Source organism: Chionomys nivalis, chromosome 7 (assembly GCF_950005125.1).
Source record: "Chionomys nivalis chromosome 7, mChiNiv1.1, whole genome shotgun sequence".
Taxonomy (NCBI): Eukaryota; Metazoa; Chordata; class Mammalia; order Rodentia; family Cricetidae; genus Chionomys; species Chionomys nivalis.
In genome coordinates this window covers 12,750,558-12,769,588 of record NC_080092.1, presented here as the reverse complement: position 1 = coordinate 12,769,588, position 19,031 = coordinate 12,750,558, and the positions used below count along the sequence as shown (strand labels likewise).

At 45.7% G+C, this 19,031-nt stretch overlaps 1 protein-coding gene across 1 annotated transcript; it reads left to right on the top strand.

Moving 5' to 3' along the window:
- The first annotated feature begins 123 nt into the window (after positions 1-123).
- On the top strand, positions 124-14,453 carry Jpt2 (Jupiter microtubule associated homolog 2). The gene is made up of 5 exons (XM_057775164.1): positions 124-228; positions 5,448-5,596; positions 8,992-9,134; positions 10,837-10,885; positions 12,033-14,453. Exons 1-5 carry the CDS (start codon positions 185-187, stop codon positions 12,215-12,217), a joined length of 570 nt encoding a protein of 189 aa, XP_057631147.1. The 5' UTR covers positions 124-184; the 3' UTR covers positions 12,218-14,453.
- Positions 14,454-19,031: the final 4,578 nt, after the last annotated feature.

Genomic DNA, 19,031 nt, shown 5'->3' with positions numbered 1-19,031 from the left:
CGGTACTCTCCAAGCCTGCCTCTCATTGGAGCAGGGGGAGGGGCGGGGTATGACTCTGCGATAGGCTGCAGAAGTGTGATTGGCGCGGGAGGCGTCCAACGGGCTTGGGCGGGTCAGGGTACCTGCGCGGGACCAAGCGGGAATCGCCGCGCGGCGGCTAGAGAGACGCGGGGCGGCGGCCGACATGTTCCAGGGCGCGGACGGCCAGCCTGGCGAGTCGGGCTCCAGGTGCGCAGGCCGGTGCTGGGGTCCGGGTGGGCGCGGAACTGCAGCCACGTGGCGGGCGGGAGACCCTACAGATGCGGTGGGTGTGGCTCGTGGCTCCCCTGAGGGTGCTGAGCGAGCTCTCCCGGGTTGCCTGAAGCCGGGCCTCGCAGGAAGGCTCGGGGTCGAGCGAGCGGAGTGGAGACCGGGCGGCGGGACGAAAACACGTGGCTCTCCTGAAGCGCTTGCCTATGCTAGACGCTAGTCGGGCACTGCCGAGCTCCATTTGCCGGCTCCTGAGTCTTTCCCGCGTCCACCAGCTTGCTTTGGTTGGTTACGACGACCCTTGAATGTAGCTGAGTGGCGGAAGCAATCTCTGACCCAACCCACGACCAGGTGTCCATCGGGTGCACGTCCTGGTCCTCCCTGGCCGGGGACCTTCCCAACGTAGTTCCATCTGGACTTTCCTTCTGTCTGATCTGCTTTGAGTGACAAAATGAAACTGGTGTTCATGACTTCCCGAGCTCCGGAAGTTAGTGGTGAAGTAGGCGTCCATGGATAGGATTTTAGCAAAAGGAAGAATTCTCCATATGATATTGGAGTGAGGGCCAAGGGAAGGAAACTGCCGAACTTGGATGATGAAGTCTCAGTTTGGGCCATGTTCAGTAGAAACAGTGCTTTGGGTGGCATTTGACCCCGGTTGGGAGGAAGCTAGCGCCTAGTCAGACTGATTGCTTCAAAGTCTTTGATTTTTGCCTGCAGCTACTGTAAGGTCTCCATTTCAGTTTTTCCTCTCTTCTAACCCTGTCTTTTGTCTCTTTGCTGAAGGATTTTCTTGTGCTGGGGATTTTTGAGCTGTAAAAGCATTATGCTATTGCCGTCATTCATCCATTAAATGGATAATGGTGAAGAATGTGCCCACATTTGTTTCTCGTGGCATTATCCCACACCTGACCAGTTTCTAAAAGTTTTTCTGAAGTTCAGCGTTGCGGGATGGTTCGGGGTCATTGACACTGTTGAGGCGTTTTCTCGTGCCATAGTCCACTTGAAGTGTGGCTTTTCATCTTAGTCTATATCTCTTTTATTCTCTTGTATAATTTGAATATTTATACTGAAAAAGTAATTGGAATGTACCCCCACATTGTGAGTTTGGCCCTAAAATCTGAGCTGGCTAATCTCTTGCTAGCCCCTTCCATTCCATTGGTGTTACTGTGATAATGGCTGCTAGGAGCTTCCAGAAGGCCACACTGTGCCATTGTTCTGAGCCCTGTTTATTGAAAGGCCTATTGAACTCTCAGTCCCATTTGTGAGACCCTGCTGGGGCAGCCTTAAGACTTGCATTGCTGTTGTAGGCTGTGCAACTTGTGCTTGCCATTGTCTTGGGGATGGAGGTGGACACTGCTTCGGCCCAACTGGCCCGTTATCTTTGTCAAAACTTTGTATAGCATCACTTTACCTTGCTTGTTGTCAGATTGAAATCCCGACAAGTAGACAAAGCGATACTAAATCCTTAGTTTCTAGACCCATATTAGCATTAATTTCAATAACTGCCTTTGTCTCCTGCATTCCCGCCGTGGACTCAGTTTGTCTCCTCCCGAGATGGCTTTGAGGTTCCAGGAACACGGTCCTTCTGTTGCATCATGCACATGGGACACAAGCCATTGACGCAGACCTGGCTATACTGTTAGCTCTAGAGGTCCAGGCCATACACTTGGTCACCCCGTGTTTTGCGTCTGGAAGTGGGTGCAGAATAACCACAGAGAGACTGGGAAGGTGAGAGTGTAGAGCCGAAGACAAACACACGACAGAACATTAGTGGCTTGGAAAACAACTGTCTTCAAATACACAGATATGAATAAAATAAAGCTAGGAATATTCATGCCTGCTATCCCAGCTCGTGGGACCTGGAGAAAAAGTCAGCATGAGTTCAGGGTTGGCGTCAGCTTTGTAGTGAATTTGAGGCCAGCGCGATTATGATCCTGACTCAGCTCTTTTCAACCCCCAAAAGAAAATGATGTAGGAATTTTAACTCATGCTCACATGCAACTTTATACTGAGTTTAGTTCGGTTTCAAAAGAGCTGACCATAGACCCAAAAGTATTAAAACTGACAATCCAAGAAAAGCCTGGGATGGTCACAACTGGTTTGTGTCAGTGGGCACTGGTGGCAGGCAGTCTAACTTACCCCTCAACGTGCATGGTCTAAATCTTTTTTTTTATTGCGCTATATATTTTTCTCCTCTCCCCTCCCCTTCAGCCCTCTCCCAAGGTCCCCATGCTCCCAATTTACTCAGGGGATCTTGTCTTTTCCTACTTCCTATGTAGATTAGATCCATGTAAGTCTTTTTTAGGGTCCTCATTGTTGTCTAGGTTCTCTGGGATTGTGATTTGTAGGCTGGTTTTCTTTGCTTTATGTTTAAAAGTCACTTAAGAGTGAGTACCTGTGATAATTGTCTTTCTGGGTCTGGGTTACCTCACTCAATATGTTTTCTAGCTCCATCCATTTGCCTGCAAATTTCAAGGTATCATTTTTTTCTGCTGTGTAGTACTCCGCTGTGTAAATGTAGCATGGTCTAAATCTTGTTGAGTCTTTTCTAATAGGCTTTTAGTTAAACTTTTCTTCCCCCTTTTCAGATGAACTTTTCGATCCTTTCCTAAGGCCCCACAAGAAATGCTAACTGTTGACGGGGCAGGTTTGGCACATCCTCTTTCCCTTTCCTCCCCAAGAAGACAGTGACCTGGCACTGGTTCAGAGTCCTGTCGGTACATGCCTGGCATCTGCGGCGTTGAGTGTCCAGCCTTGATTTTCTGTTGAAGCATGACTGGCACATTTTGTCAACCTGAGATCCTCACTTATACTACTCTGCCTTAGAGCAGGCAATCTGAGAACTTTGTTCACATTCCGCAGAAGTGGACCAACTGCCTTTTTACCTCTCTGGATGAAACAAACACATTTTAGATACTTTTGCTGTTGTTGTTAACTAACTCTAGAGTAGTTTCTGTTTGCATAGCTTTTCAGTCAGCCCTAACCTCTATTCTTGTCTTTTATGTGGCAACCATTCTTTGATTTTAAGTATTTTTCTAAATGTCTGAGGTCATCAATCTCAATGCTCAGAGCTAGTGGAAGAGGGTGGAACCCGGTGTGGTGCACACCTGTGCACAGCTGTGGGAGGCAGAGGCAAAAGGATATCTGGGAGTTTGGAGCTCTTACACAGAGTTCCAAGACAGCCACCACTGCATAGATAACCTGTCTTAAAACCAGAGAGATGTGGACCATTCGCTGGATTAAAATTTACTTCCAAGCGGCTGTGTATTGTTTTTAATTTTGAGATGGTCTTGGGTAGCCTTGGGTGGCATTACATTCTCTATATAGTGGAGGATAACTTATTTTGGTTTTGAGACAGGGTCTCTTTATGTAGGGTTCCCTGTCTGTCCTGGAACTTGCTATGTCACAGAGATCCACCTGCCTCTGCCTCCTGAGTGCTGGGATTAAAGGTGTACCCCCACTATGCCAGACTAAGGATGACTTGAATACTGATCTTTCTACCAAGTGCTGAGATTCCAGGTATTGGCTACCATGCCTGACTAAAAGGCATTTTAATAAGTCTAACCAGGTGTTTGAAATAGGCATACAAGAGGGCTGGAGAGATGGCTCAGTGGTTAAGAGCATTGCCTGCTCTTCCAAAGGTCATGAGTTCAATTCCCGGCAACCACATGGTGGCTCACAACCATCTGTAGCGAGGTCTGCTGCCCTCTTCTGGTCTGCAAATACACACAGACAGAATATTGTATACATAATAAATAAATATTTAAAAAAGAAAAAAAATATAAAAAAAAAGAAGTAGGCATACAAAATCTTCCACGTTGCAGTTGTGTATCTGCACTCTGGACTCGAGGGCCAAGCTTTACGGTAATTTCATAGGTTGTCAGCTGACAGTAAAAATTATCCACTTTCTAACTTCCCTGTAGTCCCTGAAGTTTCCTTCCCAAAGGTTGGGGCCTAAGGTAGGTGTTGCCGTTGGAAGCCACATTCTTTATGAGAGTTTGATTAAAGGCTGTGCTCGTAGAATATCAGTAGAGTTTAGAGGGGTGCTTGGTGTGCATGCCCTGAGCAGAAGTAGGTAATGCTGCCAGTGCGGTGGTTCTTTTCTAGTCTAGGCACTTCACTGCTTACACCAAACATCCTAGTATAGCAAGTCTTTACGTCAGGAATTATCAGAGATGATGAACCCAAGAAAAAGAGAAACATGGAACTTGTTAAAATAAGAAGGGGTGCCGGGCGGTGGTGGCGCACGCCTTTAATCCCAGCACTTGGGAGGCAGAGGCAGGCGGATCTCTGTGAGTTCGAGACCAGCCTGGTCTACAAGAGCTAGTTCCAGGACAGGCTCCAAAACCACAGAGAAACCCTGTCTCGAAAAACCATAAATAAATAAATAAATAAATAAATAAATAAATAAATAAATAAGAAGGGGTCTGTATTAAAACCCAGCAAAGGATCTAGGGTATAGGCTACACCCTAATGCCTTCCTAAAGGTGTCTGGGAAAAAGGGAAGAATACCTTTATCATATACTTATGGTCGGGCCAGACCCCAGATTAATACTTCTGAGTTCTAGCAGGGGAGTCCCTGGCTACCTTGGCTACTAAGCAGAAGGTTGGTAAAGATAGGGACGTGCTTACATGTAAACTATGTAGCAGAGTTGAGACAACATGGAAAAGAAAGCAAAATAGAACCCTTTTAATCATGACTTTTATCCTGATCAGAATCTAAAATGATATTGGCAGAGTATTAAAACTAATTTCTGGCTTGGCAGTGGTGGCCTTTAATCCCAGCACTCAGGGAGGCAGAGGCAGGTGAATCTCTGAGTTCCTGGCCAGCCTGGTCTACAAGAGCTAGTTCCAGGACAGCTAGGGCTGTTACACAGAGAAACCCTGACTTGAAAAAGCAAAAACAAAAAAGCTAATTTCTGATCCTCATTTCTGTATAATATGACTCTTAAAAAATGTAAAGTTCCATGTGTGGTTCACCTTACTCTACCCCTGTGTATGTGTCTTTCTGTGTAACCCAGCCTGAACTCTAAATCCTGCCTTCATCTCTCCCGAGTGCCGTCATACTGTCAGACCTTGTGATGAGCCTGCTTCTGTTCACATCATTGCCATAGGAAAGCGGCCATCGACGCCAATCCTAGTGAGGCCTGGGAGCCTGTGGGTCGGCTGTCATTCACTTGTGTTCTCTCTGTTCATAGATCCATGAAGCCCCCAGGAGGAGAATCGAGCAATCTTTTTGGAAGTCCAGAAGAAGGTGTTCCTTCAAGCAAACCTAATAGGATGGCATCTAATATTTTTGGACCAACTGAAGAACCTAAAAACATACCAAAGCGGACAAACCCTCCAGGTGTGGTCTCTGCACTTAGATCCCTTGGCCTTTGTTTTCTTCTGTTCTTCTAAAATACTGTCTTAGGGCTTCTGCTGCTGTGGTGAAACACCAGGACCAAAGCAAGTTGGGGAGGAAAGGGTTTATTTGGCTCACAGAATGCCTGATGGCTTGCCTGCAGCTCACTCTTAGCAAGCATTTTCTTAATTGAGGTTCCCCCCTTCCGAAGACTACAGCTTGTGTCAAGATGACATAAAGCATCGTTTTGTTTTGTCTTTTAAGACAGGGTCTCACTCTGTAGACCAGGCTGGCCTTGAACTTACAGACACCTGCCTGCCTCTGCCTCCCTCCTACTGTGACTAGAGACATGCCCTGCCATGCCCAGCTTGTTCTGGGTTTTTGTTTGCTTGCTTTTTGTTGTTTTGTTGTTATTTGAAGACAGAGTCTGTCTGTATAGCCCAGATTGTGAACTCAAAACCTTTCTGTTGTCTCCTGTGTGGACTACGTGCCTTGCTTTTTTGTTTGTTTGTTTTGTTTTGTTTTTTCGAGACAGGGTTTCTCTGTGTAACAGTCCTTGCTGTCCTAGAACTAGCTCTTGTAGACCAGGCTGGCCTCGAACTCACAGAGATCCACCTGCCTCAGCCTCCTTTAAGTGCTGGGATTAAAGGTGTGCTCCACCACTGCCTGGCTTGTTTGGTTTTCAACATTTTACCTTGAATTCTTAGTTTTCTGAGTTCTGTTCTTCGAGTTTGACCAAGCCAAATTTCCATAGCAAATAAAGTGAGCCTCTATGGACAGCACCAGGAATGAGCCTCCTAGTTTGATTTCCCTCATCACCACATGTATCGTTTATTTCCGTCTTACAGCTCAGAAGGTAGAGACGACACAGTTGATGACTAACTCGGCAGGGACTCTCTGACAGCTCTGCTATGGAGCCCTTTACTCACATTGTGTTGCCTTCTCCAGGCAAGAGTGCTCAGCACAGGACTGGTCCTCAGGAGGTGTATGGGCGAGGTTCATTCTACAGTTTTAGAAAGATGCAGCCCTTATATATCCACCCCTAAGTGTGTTATTTCTCCCTTAAAAAGACAGGCCCTCTTTCAGTCTCCACTTTGTTTGTTTATTTGGTTTTGGTTTTTCTAGACAGGGTTTCTTGTGTAACAGCCCTAGCTGTCCTGGAACTAGCTCTTCTAGACCATGCTGTCCTTGAACTCACAGAGATCGCCTTGAACTCACAGAGATCCACCTGCCTCCCCCCCTCCCCCCCATGCTGGGATTAAAGGTGTGCACCACCACCTGGCTCCAGGGACATATTTTTATGTAAATAAAGATTCAAAATAATCTTTATAGGACACAACTTTAATGTAAAAAGAGGGGGAAGTCTCATTCGTTTGAATATGGATAAAGAAAGTGACCACTTCACTCTCGGGTCCCTCTACACCAAGCAGTTATCTGAGAGCAAACAGAAGCAGAAGAAATCTAACACCTTCTTCTCCTTCTTCTCCTTCTTCTCCTTCTTCTCCTTCTTCTCCTTCTTCTCCTTCTTCTCCTTCTTCTTCTTCTTCTTCTTCCTCTTCTTTATTATTTTTTTTTTCGAGACAGGGTTTCTCTGTAGCTTTTGGTTCCTGTCCTGGAACTAGCTCTTGTAGACCAGGCTGGCCTCGAACTCCCAGAGATCCGCCTGCCTCTGCCTCCCGAGTGCTGGGATTAAAGGCGTGCGCCACCACCGCCCGGCCTTAACAAATTCTTTTAAAGAGTTTTGACCTTTTGTGTGCCCCCTGGGTAGCTACTGCACAGTTATTTCTTAACTGCCATAACCACATTGCCATCACATAACTCTCAAGAGCAACCTAAAGGAAAAGCAGGAATGCCAAAATCTTTTTTGAGGATTTTTTCCGCTAGCTAACACACCTAGGTGGATCTCTGAGTTCAAGGCCAACCTAATCCACAGAGGAGTTCCAGGATAGCAGAACTACACAGAGAAACCCTGTCTTGAAACCCCACCCCCACCCCCAAAAATGTCTGTGGAATGCTTTTTTAGTTTATGGTGGTTTGGCTTTTCCTGGGGAGATGTAAACAGACTTCTGTTCACCTTAGATAGCCCATCAGTAACAGACCAAATAAACAGTCCATCCAAGTCCAGCTGGTCAGCCGCTGAGTTTACTGGGGTTGTTTATGGAGCGTCAGGAAGGGTTACTTAGGGACTAGTGCCTCCAAAACAGCTGCAGCACTGAAAAGGCCTTTTTCAGCATGGATGGTGACCTCCTAAAGCATAGGTTTAATCCTCTCTTGAGGTCTGTACATTCTAACATTTCCTGAGGCCATGTGTATCTGGGTCATACAGCTAGATACAGTGGGGAGGGAGTGGCTAGAATTCCAGGTGAGGGTGTAGCGACCCATCACCTGTGAGAGCAGAAGTCCATAGGTCTCATGCAGATAGTCACAGCTACTCTGATTATGGCAATGGATGTTGTGCCTGGAAGACAGTGCTCCAAATCATATGGGAAGCATAGTTGGCATGTATTGATAATTCGCACTATAGATGTTGTCTCGAGCATTTATCCAAGGAGCTACAGCAACTTACAAAGTCCTCATACAACCCATTTGTTGTCCTTATCATTAAGTTGAGGGATTGGAGGCCTCAAGGCAAGGTATCTTAGAGCAACACGGGTAGTCATTGGGGTGTTTCTTCTATTATAGATTATAGCTCCTGCTGGTGTACTAAAGCCATGATTTGTCTGCCTCCATCTGGCGTAATGCTGTGGGGAAGGGGGTGCTTGGTATATACTAAGTGAAGACATCAGTTGGTGTTTTGTACCTTTCTGCCTAACGTAGGCATCTTTGTATAATGTCTAGGCCTCAGGCCATGAGATCCTTTTGAGATGCACTGTTTCTATCATAGCCTCGTAAACTCAAGGTGGGCAGCCAGGAGCACATCTCCCAACTTGTTGACATCTAGTCGTCATCCTACAAGTTCTGGCCAGGAGGAGGTCAATGACTAACCTTATTTTCCAGACTATAGATTCACCATGAATAGCAGTGAATTAAACATCCAGTTATTGCTTTTAATCTGCTAAGAACTCTTGCTGATTAACAAAGGAGACTTTCCACTGGAAAACTTGCCTTGTTCAGCATTAAGGGAACTCTGGGGAGAGGTGGTGTTTTATTCCTTCTGCCTCTTGGAGTCCAGCCCAAGGGCGGCCTGGCTGTGCACACGGAGGCTGCAGGCTGCGGCAGACCAGGTTAAGGATTAGTTGGGATGTAAGCCTTCAGGGACTTAAAGTAATTATTCCTCCCCTTTTGCCCTGGAATGCAGGAAGGCATTAAGTCTACTGATAGGCTGTCTCTCGAGGTAACACAGTTGGGTAAGGTCAGATGGTGTTCTGACGTTCACTGCTCTGTGATTGTTTCTGCAGGGGGCAAAGGAAGTGGTATCTTTGATGCATCAACTCCTGTGCAGACTCGACAGCGACTGAACCCACCTGGTGGGAAGACTAGTGACATATTTGGGTCCCCAGTCACTGCCACTGCACCCCTGGCACACCCAAACAAGCCCAAGGTATGGACAGCATTCAAATAGCAGACAGAAGAGGAAAAAGTTGTGCCAACTTAACTTTTCTAAAAGTGCCAACGCAGCTGTGACATATCGTTAGGAAGAGCCAGGCAGTATTGGTTTCCCAGCATGGCCATTCATCATTAGGTTTGGAGTCACCCAGAAAACATGTTTCAACCTCCTAACCCTGGGAGAAGTCATGTCCATCTCTCCGCACAGTAGCTGCCAAGCACCTGTCTGTGCTACCCGACTTTGTATACACAAGGTCTGGTGACTGAGCACATTGCGTGAGGGTTTGACTCTCATTGATTTTTGAAAGGAAAGATGTTGGGTTTGTTCTTTCTATAGTACTAGAGATTAAATCTGGGGCTTCATACACTCTAGACAAATGTTTTACCCGTGAACTCTCTCCGCAGCTTGACCTTGTATTATCTTTGAGGGTTTATGGTCCTTGGCAAACAGGGTTGCAGGCCTCTAAGCCAGTGAAGGCTCCCTTGATAACGTGAACTCTTGCCTGTACTCCAACTCAGGAGCTGCTGGGAAAACACTACCAGAGCAATGTGACTTTGGACTTGACATTTGGATGTACTGGTTAGATCTCTGAACACCCTGACCTGGGGCCTCTAGAGGCTTGGCCAAGGCCAGTCTTAGCTTCCCTGTGTCCCAGAGCTTATTGGAAATGAAACCCTGAACTATATTATTGTTATAATTGTTAGCAATATCTTTGTTTTAGTTACTATTTTTTATTTAAAATTTTCTTAGATTTTTAGATTTTGTGTGTACGAGTATTTTGCCTATGTGCATATTTGTGTGCATGTGTGCACCTGGTGTCTAATGAGGTCAGAGGGCATCAGATCCCCTTGTGGAGGCAAGGGTGACAGTGAGCTAACATCACTGTTGCAGTTCAGCAGGGTCCATGGGTCTCAGTCACAAATCTCTGTCTTGCAGTGTTGGAGATCAAACCCAGAGACGCTCTTGCATGCTAGAAACGCACCTAACCACTGAGCAGCACTCTAGCCTACAAAAAGTTTATTTATTGTAAAATTGTGTTATTTTTAATTAGTAGGTGTGGCAGCAAGAGGGTGTGTGCATGTGAGTATAGGTACCCTCGGAGGCATCTTATTCCCCTGGAACAGTAGTTACAGACAACTCTAGCTGGGAACCGATCTCAGATCCTGTGGAAGAACAGCAAGAGGTCTTAACCACTGAGCCATCTCTCTAGCCCATGTTTCAAAAGTTAAAAATAAAGCAGACCTAGCCTGATGGTGGGACACTTTAATCCTAGCAATCGGGAGACAGAGGCAGGCAGATCTCTGTGAGTTTGAGGCCAGTTTGGTCTACAGAGCAAGTTCCAGGACAGCCAGGGTTACACAGAGAAACCCTGTCTCAAAAAAGCAAATGAATGAATGAAGCAGACCCTATAGTGCAGGTCTATAACCCTAGCTGTTCAGGAACCTGGGGATCAATACCTGCCTACCTTCAGGGTGAGTTCAAGCCTAGACTGTGGAAATTTTAAATTTTAATGAGAGCCTGTCTCAAAAAGTTTAAAAAAAAAAAAAAAAAACTTGAGGATGTAGGCCTGGTGGTAGAATGCTTATCTAGCAGGCATGAGGTCCTAGGTTCAAGCCTTAGGTGGGTAGAAAGGTCATCCTCAGGTCTTTATTGTCTACCTGAATGAGCACTAACCTGATGACTCGTCTTGTTGTAGGATCATGTTTTGCTATGTGAAGGTGAAGACTCTAAATCAGACCTGAAAGGTGAGTATATTTCCTGCCTGTTATGATGGGAGAACTCCTAGTGGATTTGACAGACAAAAGGATAGCATCTCTGTGCTTTCCAAGACAGCTGACCAAAGTAAGCATAAGGCCGGGCGGTGGTGGCGCACGCCTTTAATCCCAGCACTTGGGAGGCAGAGGCATGCGGATCTCTGTGAGTTCGAGACCAGCCTGGTCTACAAGAGCTAGTTCCAGGACAGGCTCCAAAACCACAGAGAAACCTGTCTCGAAAAACCAAAAAAAAAAAAGTAAGCATAAGGCAACGGCTAGGGGCTGGCGAGATGGCTCAGTGGCTATTCTTCCAGAGGACCCAGGTTCAATTCTCAACCCCCACATGGCAGTTCATAGCTATCTATAACAAAGGTTTCAGGGGATCTGGCACCCTCACACGGACATACATGTAGGCAAAACACCAGTGCACATTAGATAGACAGATATATAGACAGACAGACAGAGTGGATAAGGGGTTTAGTGTTTAAAAAGGCTGGGGTCAGGGCTGGAGAGATGGCTCAGAAATTAAGAGCACCGACTGCTCTTTCAGAGGACCTGACTTCAGTTCCTAGCATGGTGGCTCACAGCCTTCTAAAATGAGATCTGGTGCCCTCTTCTGGCGTGCAGGCAAAACACTGTATACATAAATAACTCTTTAAAAATTAAAAAAAGAAAGCTGGGGTCATGAGCATAGTTACTTCTGTAATACTTTTAGGTTTTCTTTTCTGGAGCAGTGGTTCTCAGCCTTCCTAATGCTGCAACCTTTATAACACTTTACTACCAGTTCCTCATGTTGTGATGGCCCCACCATCAAGTTATTTTCATTGCTACTTCGTGATTGTAATTTTACTACTGTTAAGAATCATATTGTAAAAATCTGTGTTTTCTATTAGCCTTAAGTGACCCCGTGAAAGGGTCATTCAGCTCCCAAAGGAGTCGTGACTCACAGGTGGAGACAGGTGGAGAGCCACTGGTCCAGAAGCTCGTTGTGCCAGCAGGAAGGGTAGGGATCCAGAGTGCTTCATGAACTTGAGACCAAGTAGGAGCTAGTAGAATTGAGAGCTTACCTCTGTGCTGTGACACTTTCAGTTAGTATAATTGCTGCCTCTCACAGACAGATACTGGCTTTGTCCTACAGATACAACAAACTCACCCCGAGGAGAGCAGAGCGAGAAGGGAAGCTCAAAAGAAGCAGACCATGCCAAGATACCAGAGCCCACACCTACAGTTGACAGTCATGAGCCCAGACTGGGACCGCGGCCTCGGTCCCACAACAAGGTCCTGAACCCACCAGGAGGCAAATCCAGTATCTCCTTCTATTGAGAGGCTCCTCCTCTGCCTGTACTCAGACCGGAAACTCAGAGATAGGGTATTGAAATGTTAGTGCTTCCTTTGACCCAAATGAGTCGGGGTGGGAGAGGGGTTGTCATGCGTGTGGGGTTGCCTGCTCATAGGCCTGATGCCTTTGGAGGAGCTGCAGAAGGACTGTGCCTTCCAGACTGCCAAGATACACATCTGTGGGGATAAAGTGGGGCGCTCTTAAGCCTCCTCTGTAGTTGTTCTGTGTGGAACAGTAAGGTTCTGGGAAGGGCGAAAGAGATGGCACCCATTAGCAAAAGGCTCATTAGGGTCTGTCTCGTCCTTGTATCAACAGTCTGCTGGCTGTTGGGCATCTAAGAATGTTGGTTTGACTGGGAAAAAAAGAAAAGAAAAAGAAAGGAAAAAAAAACTACCTATCCCTCACTGTGGGATGGAGGAGAAACACATAGACAAAAGCTCTTAAAGACAGAATGAGGTCTACATAGCCTTTCCTTTCAGGGAATGCTTATCACCAAAATGTTTCCACCTCCGAGGTTACCTCTGAGCCGTAGTGTCTCCTTTTCCTTTTGTTCCCCTCAGTACGTCACCCTGTAGTGTTGGAATGTGACTGCTCTTTTTGGTAGCAGTCAACAGAAAATCAGTTATTCTCAGTCTTGTCCTGAGTGGAAGGTTTGGATACCCTGATCCTCTGAATTGTAGTCTCCTTCCTGCACCTAAAACCGTGGCCAGGTCTAGGTAGCAGCCTGTCTTCCTTTATGGTTGGTTTGGTTCCTGCCATGCCAGGTTTGCATATTGGTTGTTCCTTTTGTTTCTCTCATCAGCCTTGAGTCTAGCCTTAGTTCCTCACTGTGAGGGCTCTTGCTATCTGTGGTTCTTCCTGTACATAAGGCCTCAACCTCTGCAGGGTTTTAAAGACTACTCAAATATGTCCAGGTATTGGGTGAATTTTTGGTTTTCCCGTCTCTCTGTTCCTGTAGTTGGGAGGAAGACCTGCTGAAGAACACTGGGTTGGGCGGGTTTCTGTAGCCATCACAGAGGTGTTATTAGGATCAGCAGCTTATGAATACCCACAGACTGTGCTTCTAACACCTAGAAAACATCACTGTGTACACCAAAGCAGAGAGCGGCCTAAGCCACCTTTAGAAAGCTTCAGACTTCTTAACCTTGTTCATGAACAGTGCCCCTCAGGCCTGGATAGTAAGTATTTTGGCAATAAGGTTACGACTGTCATTTGACAGCAGAGATCCTGGGCTCCACAGCCATGCTGCCTGTTGCCCGGTATTTCATGTCAGGCACATCTCTGTCCTGTTCAGTCTTTAAGGGCTGCAGCCTTAGTTCCTTGGTTCCCGCTTGTGGTGGGTGTCTGTGAAAGGGCTCCTGAGTGGTGCTACAGAGCTTCATAGCAGATGCCAGAAATGTCCTCGTCAGAGTTTGGGGAAGCAACAGTTCTGCAGTCACGCTCATTGACCTAGATGCTCAAGTGCCTGCAGGAGCCCCTGCCGTGTTCTGCTTCCAGCACCTGGTTCATTGAGGGCTTTGACCATGGCTTTGTCAACCAAAGAGTTTATACCTTTCAGCTGCCCTGTTTCCTGAAGCCAAGAAACATGTATTACATGTATGTAATTCTGTAACAACTCAAATGGGTTGTGATTAAGTCATGAGGATGTCATTTGGAATTCAGAGTATTTTTTCCATTTAAGAAAATGTCATAAATGTTTGCTTTATTTAGCCCAGACTCTAACATCTTTAACTTATAAGGAAATGATACAATGATAGAAATAAACCTCCTTTTGTAACTGCTTTCTTAAGTAGAAAATGACTTGTGAATTCCAAATTGAACTGTCAAGAAAAAAATCTGACATCGCTGTGCTGGCCCTGCTGCTGGTCCAGCGAGAGAAGAGCTCCAAGACCACTTGCTGGCCTGGATGGGAACCTGAGGCAGTGACCCACAGCAGCTGCCTTACTCGACTCCCCTATCTTTCTCTGAAACTGGGCCCAGAACATGGCCAGTCTGCCGCCCAGGAAGAGGCCCTGCCCAGCTAAATCCAGTGGTATACAGTTCTCACACCTGCAGTAAGCCTTAACACTTTGTTTAAGTGCATTTGGTGCCAACATTTTTCTAGCGCTATGTCAGAGCAAGAAACCTGTCCTTGCATCATAATGCGATTTTATAGGAATGTTTTGTTATTTTTATGAGACAAAACTGGGTATAATGGTTGAATTAAACTTAGTAACCACATACTTAAAGCCTGTGTGTATTTGTGTAAACACGCTCCTCCATTTTGTGTGTGTGTGTGTGTGTGTTTGAGAGGGAACAATGCCTAAACTATGATCCTTTTTCATGGTTTTCTGCTTACAAAGATGACTCCTCCATTCCTTGGTCTTGATCCAGAAATGCCCAAGATAATCATCTCTAAGATTTGGGCAGAATTAATGGGCAATATGCTGTAATGTACTATCTAGTTTTCTGTAGTTGAAATGTATTCTTTAGGACAAATGATGTGGGCAAACTTAACCTGCTCCAGCTTGACTTTGAAATAACCCAGTAACAAGTCTTGCTATGACAAGGTGGGGTGTCCAACTATTGAGCTTTGTTGAGAAAATACTGGTTGGATGTCTTTCCTTTGTGTGTATCATCTGTTTTCATATGGTCGCCCAAACTCCATGTCCTTGTGTAAATTTTATGGATCATGGCAGAGTGACTGTCTGCTTGGTGAGTCTCTGAAGTTTCACATCATTCTGAATGAGGGATCAGTGTTTAAGATATGAACCAATGCTTCACAAGCCAGGAGTGATGGCACGCATCTTTATCCCAGCTCTTGGGAGGCAGAAGCACGCAGATCTTTGAGTTCAAGGACAGCCAGGGCTACACAGAGAAACCGTGTTTTAGGTAGGTAGGTAGTGTTAGGAATAATTTCAATCAGACCAAATAAAAAAATGCCCACGTTTAATAAATGCAATGCTCCCGGGTGGCCGGGAGCATTAGCTTGGGGTGGCGACCATCCAAAACCCGAAGACCACCCGTGGGCCATGATACCACAAGCAGGCCACGAAGGCAACCAGTCTCAGGCAGTGAGCCCCCAAAGTGGCCCATGGGCCATGAGGGCTAGCTGGTCTTAGGCAAGGAGCCATGTGGCAGGTGAGAGACTTAGATGGATAGGCATGCCATGCAGAGTGTGGTTGGATATTTAGTGGGTTAGGGAGGGAGAAAGGGGATGAGGAAAGAAACGGGAGGGGCATGGCAGCAGATACATCTTTGGGAGAGAGACAGAAAAGGAAAGGGGCTCAGGCTGCAAGCAGGGAGGATCTGCCTGCCTAGGTGGTGGGCAGGGGAGAGAGTGGGCGGGGCTTGTCTCCTAAAGGGACAGGACCTACCATTACAGGTAGACTGTCACTTCACAACGAAAATCAATGTGTGTTATCTGAAACAACTTGCTTGTCCACACATAATTAGAAATGTAGTGAGTTCCATGAACTAGGTTAGAAACGAGATACAGTATTGTGTTAGCAACTGTTCCATCCCTGGGCAGGCACTAAAAGATGTCAGTATTTGTCCAGAGGCTAGATAGCTGATTCCCCTTGGTTCTCCCTGTGCTGAATTAGGAAGTGAAAGTATCACAGTTGCCATCTCAAGTCTCGTTCTTAAGTAGAAATAGTACTGGAATCACATGGGTTTTGTGTTAACTCCTAAACTATATTCCTAATTTTTAGCATTCTGGTAGATCAATCATGAAATAGTATTTTCTTAGTTATAACCATGTAGTGCTATCTGAAATCCAATTCATGAAAGGGAGGCCAGGCAGTGGTAGTGTGTGCCATTAATCCCAACACTCAGGAGGCAGAGGCAGACAGGTCTCTGAATTCAAGGCCAGCCTGGTGTACAAAGTGAGTTCCATAGCTATTGTCTCAAAAAAAAAAAAAAAGTGAAAGGAACATAACAGAGATATTTGGGCTTTGGCAGACATTGGGTACAAGATTAAAGTAGGGTTTTTAGCCGGGCGGTGGTGGCGCACGCCTTTAATCCCAGCACTTGGGAGGCAGAGGCAGGCGGATCTCTGTGAGTTCGAGACCAGCCTGGTCTACAAGAGCTAGTTCCAGGACAGGCTCCAAAACCACAGAGAAACCCTGTCTCGAAAAAACAAAAAAAAAAAAAAAAAAAAAAAGAAAAGAAAAGAAAAGAAAGCTTACCCCACAGAGGAGATATAACTCCTCTCTACCTTGTTGTAACGGGGATGGAGATGAGTTCCAAACATGTTTGTATTATGCTGATTAAACCTTGCTTATTACAGTCTGGGCCTCTCTGGTGGTCTCTTTCTGGGGGTCGTGATCTGGGCACAATAGTTAGCCAAGGAGACCTAGAGCAGAAGACTGGTTATTTCCCCAACCATGGCAAGATTTTCTCTAATTACTCCTGATCAGTCCGCATTGAAACAACAGGTTTCTTCCAAAGCCACACACAGGCTTTTGGTGGTTCGTTTCTGTTTTTGTTTTTTTAATCACATGAGAGGTCTAAGCCTGTCCAATTTTGCAGGATCATTTATTTCTGCACGGGAATCTCACTGCTGTTTTAATGCCTCTAGGTTCTTGATCAACCTGTCTATTTAGTTTTGAGATCATCAGAAGAGGCATATTTATATTTAGTCAAACCATTGGTATATGCCTGCACAGTAGTCCTTGGGTCTCGGTAATGTTGCTGTTACCCAGATGAATTAACCCATAAGGCAGAAGAGCAGGCATCAGAATAAGGCAGAGCGCTAGATTAAAGTTTGGGATATTAGTTTCAGCCCCTCATAATCTCTAACCCTAATTTGGGCTTCCCCAGTCACAATGAGTTTTGTCAGTCAGCGGGCTGACAGTCTGCTTAGTTCCTATCCTATGTAGTACAGGGCCTGGGTGTCTAAGCATAACCGGCAGTCCTGGCAGATTTCTGGCTGAGAATGACTAACTCTAACTCCCTTCCTGTGACATAGAGTCTGATTCCCCTGTTTTTCCTGTTTTCTAAAGGCCAGAATCTTTTAAAGGAACTTTTCAAGAAGCCTCAGTTTTACAATCCCAGTTTTTGTAATGGAAACTCCCTTGTTTTTGGCAACTAAGGGACCCACCTGTAGGCCGTGTCTTAGTATAGTGATACTTTATATTTTAATAAAAGCTTGCCTGAAGATCAGAGGGTAAAATTAAACCACTACAGGCCAGGCAGTGGTGTCACACACCTTTAATCCCAGGATTTGGGAGATAGAGGCAGATGGATCTCTGTGAGTTCAAGGCCACCCTAGGGTACACAAGATCTGTGTAGAGGGCTGGAGAGATGGCTCAGTGGTTAAGAGCATTGCCTGCTCTTCCAGAGGTCCTGAGTTCAATTCCCAGCAACCACATGGTGGCTCACAACCATCTGTAATGAGATCTGGTGCCCTCTTCTGGCCTGCAGACATACACACAGACAGAATATTGTACACACAATAAATAAATAAATATTAAAAAAAAAAAAAGATCAGTGTAGAAACAGATCCAGGTGATGGTGGCTCACACCTTTAATTTCAGTACTAAGGGAGTCACAAGCCTTTAATCCCAGCACTTGAGAGAATATAAAATGGGAGGAGACAGGCTCAGTCTGCAGTCGCCAGGCCTTGGTAGAGGTAAGATTTTTCTAGTGGCTTGGCTGTCACGAAAAACCAAATAAATCAAAGTTCAAAATTCAAAGTCTCTTCTGAGATTCATGCACTTTCTTAACTATAATCTCCTGTAAAATCAAAAAGCAGATCACATACTTCCAACATATAATGGCATAGGACATAAATTACCATTCCAAAACGTAGGGATGAGAGCACAGTGAGGAAATATTGGACCAAAGCAAGACTGAAAACCAGTTGGGCAAACAACCGAATTCTGCATCTCCATGTCTGGTGTCAAAATGCTCTTCGGATCTCCAACTCCTTTCATCTTTGTTGACAGCAACACACTTCTTTCTCTTGGGCTGGTTCCACTCCCTGTTAGCAGTTTTCTGCAGCAGGTGTTCCACAGCTCCGGCACAGGGCGTTTCCATGCCCTAGGTTTGGGTTAAAACCCTTTTTATCATGCCTGTTGTGGACAAATAGCTGAAAAGGTTTTGAGATATCTGGAAATGTTAGGGCTGGAGCTGAAGTCAGCTGTTTTTAAAACATCAAATCCCTTTTGCTCAGTCAGTCCAGATTTGTGCTGATTGTATAGAAGCCTTGCTATTTCCACAAGCTAGTAACGATGCCTGGCTGCACCTAGGAACTCTCAAACCTGTCTCTTAGTCTTTGGAGTTTGGAATCCGAAGGATGGCAACAATCTTACTCAGAGAAAGGTTCTTTTTGCTTCCCCTCAGCTGGTAGCCAAGGTAGCCTCTGATATACAAAGTTGGTTTTCTTAGTGAACATTCTGTAGCCCAGGATCTGTAACTTTTGCAGTCATCCCTTAGTGGCCCCTTTACATCTGTTTCCCTGGGAGACCTGACAGCTCCTAGTGTCTCCTTAAATAGGGTTGGAGAATTTTTTTTAAATCCTTGGGATAACCCATACCCACTGTAACTTCATTCTGGGTCTGTCCATTTATAAGCAAAGATGGATTGACTCACTTCTGCCAGTGTGTGGCTGAAGAATGCCATATTTCAGGTCCAAGATAGTGTACACATGTTCCTTAAAAGAGTCGGAGATCTCAGATTTCTTCATAGGCATGAAAGGTGTATTCCAGGGTGATTGGCAGGGCACCAGGATGCCTCTCTCTCTCTAAGCTAGGCACTATGCACTGCAATTTCCCTTTCTTTCCGGGGTCATTGGGCACTGTTTAATCTGGAAGG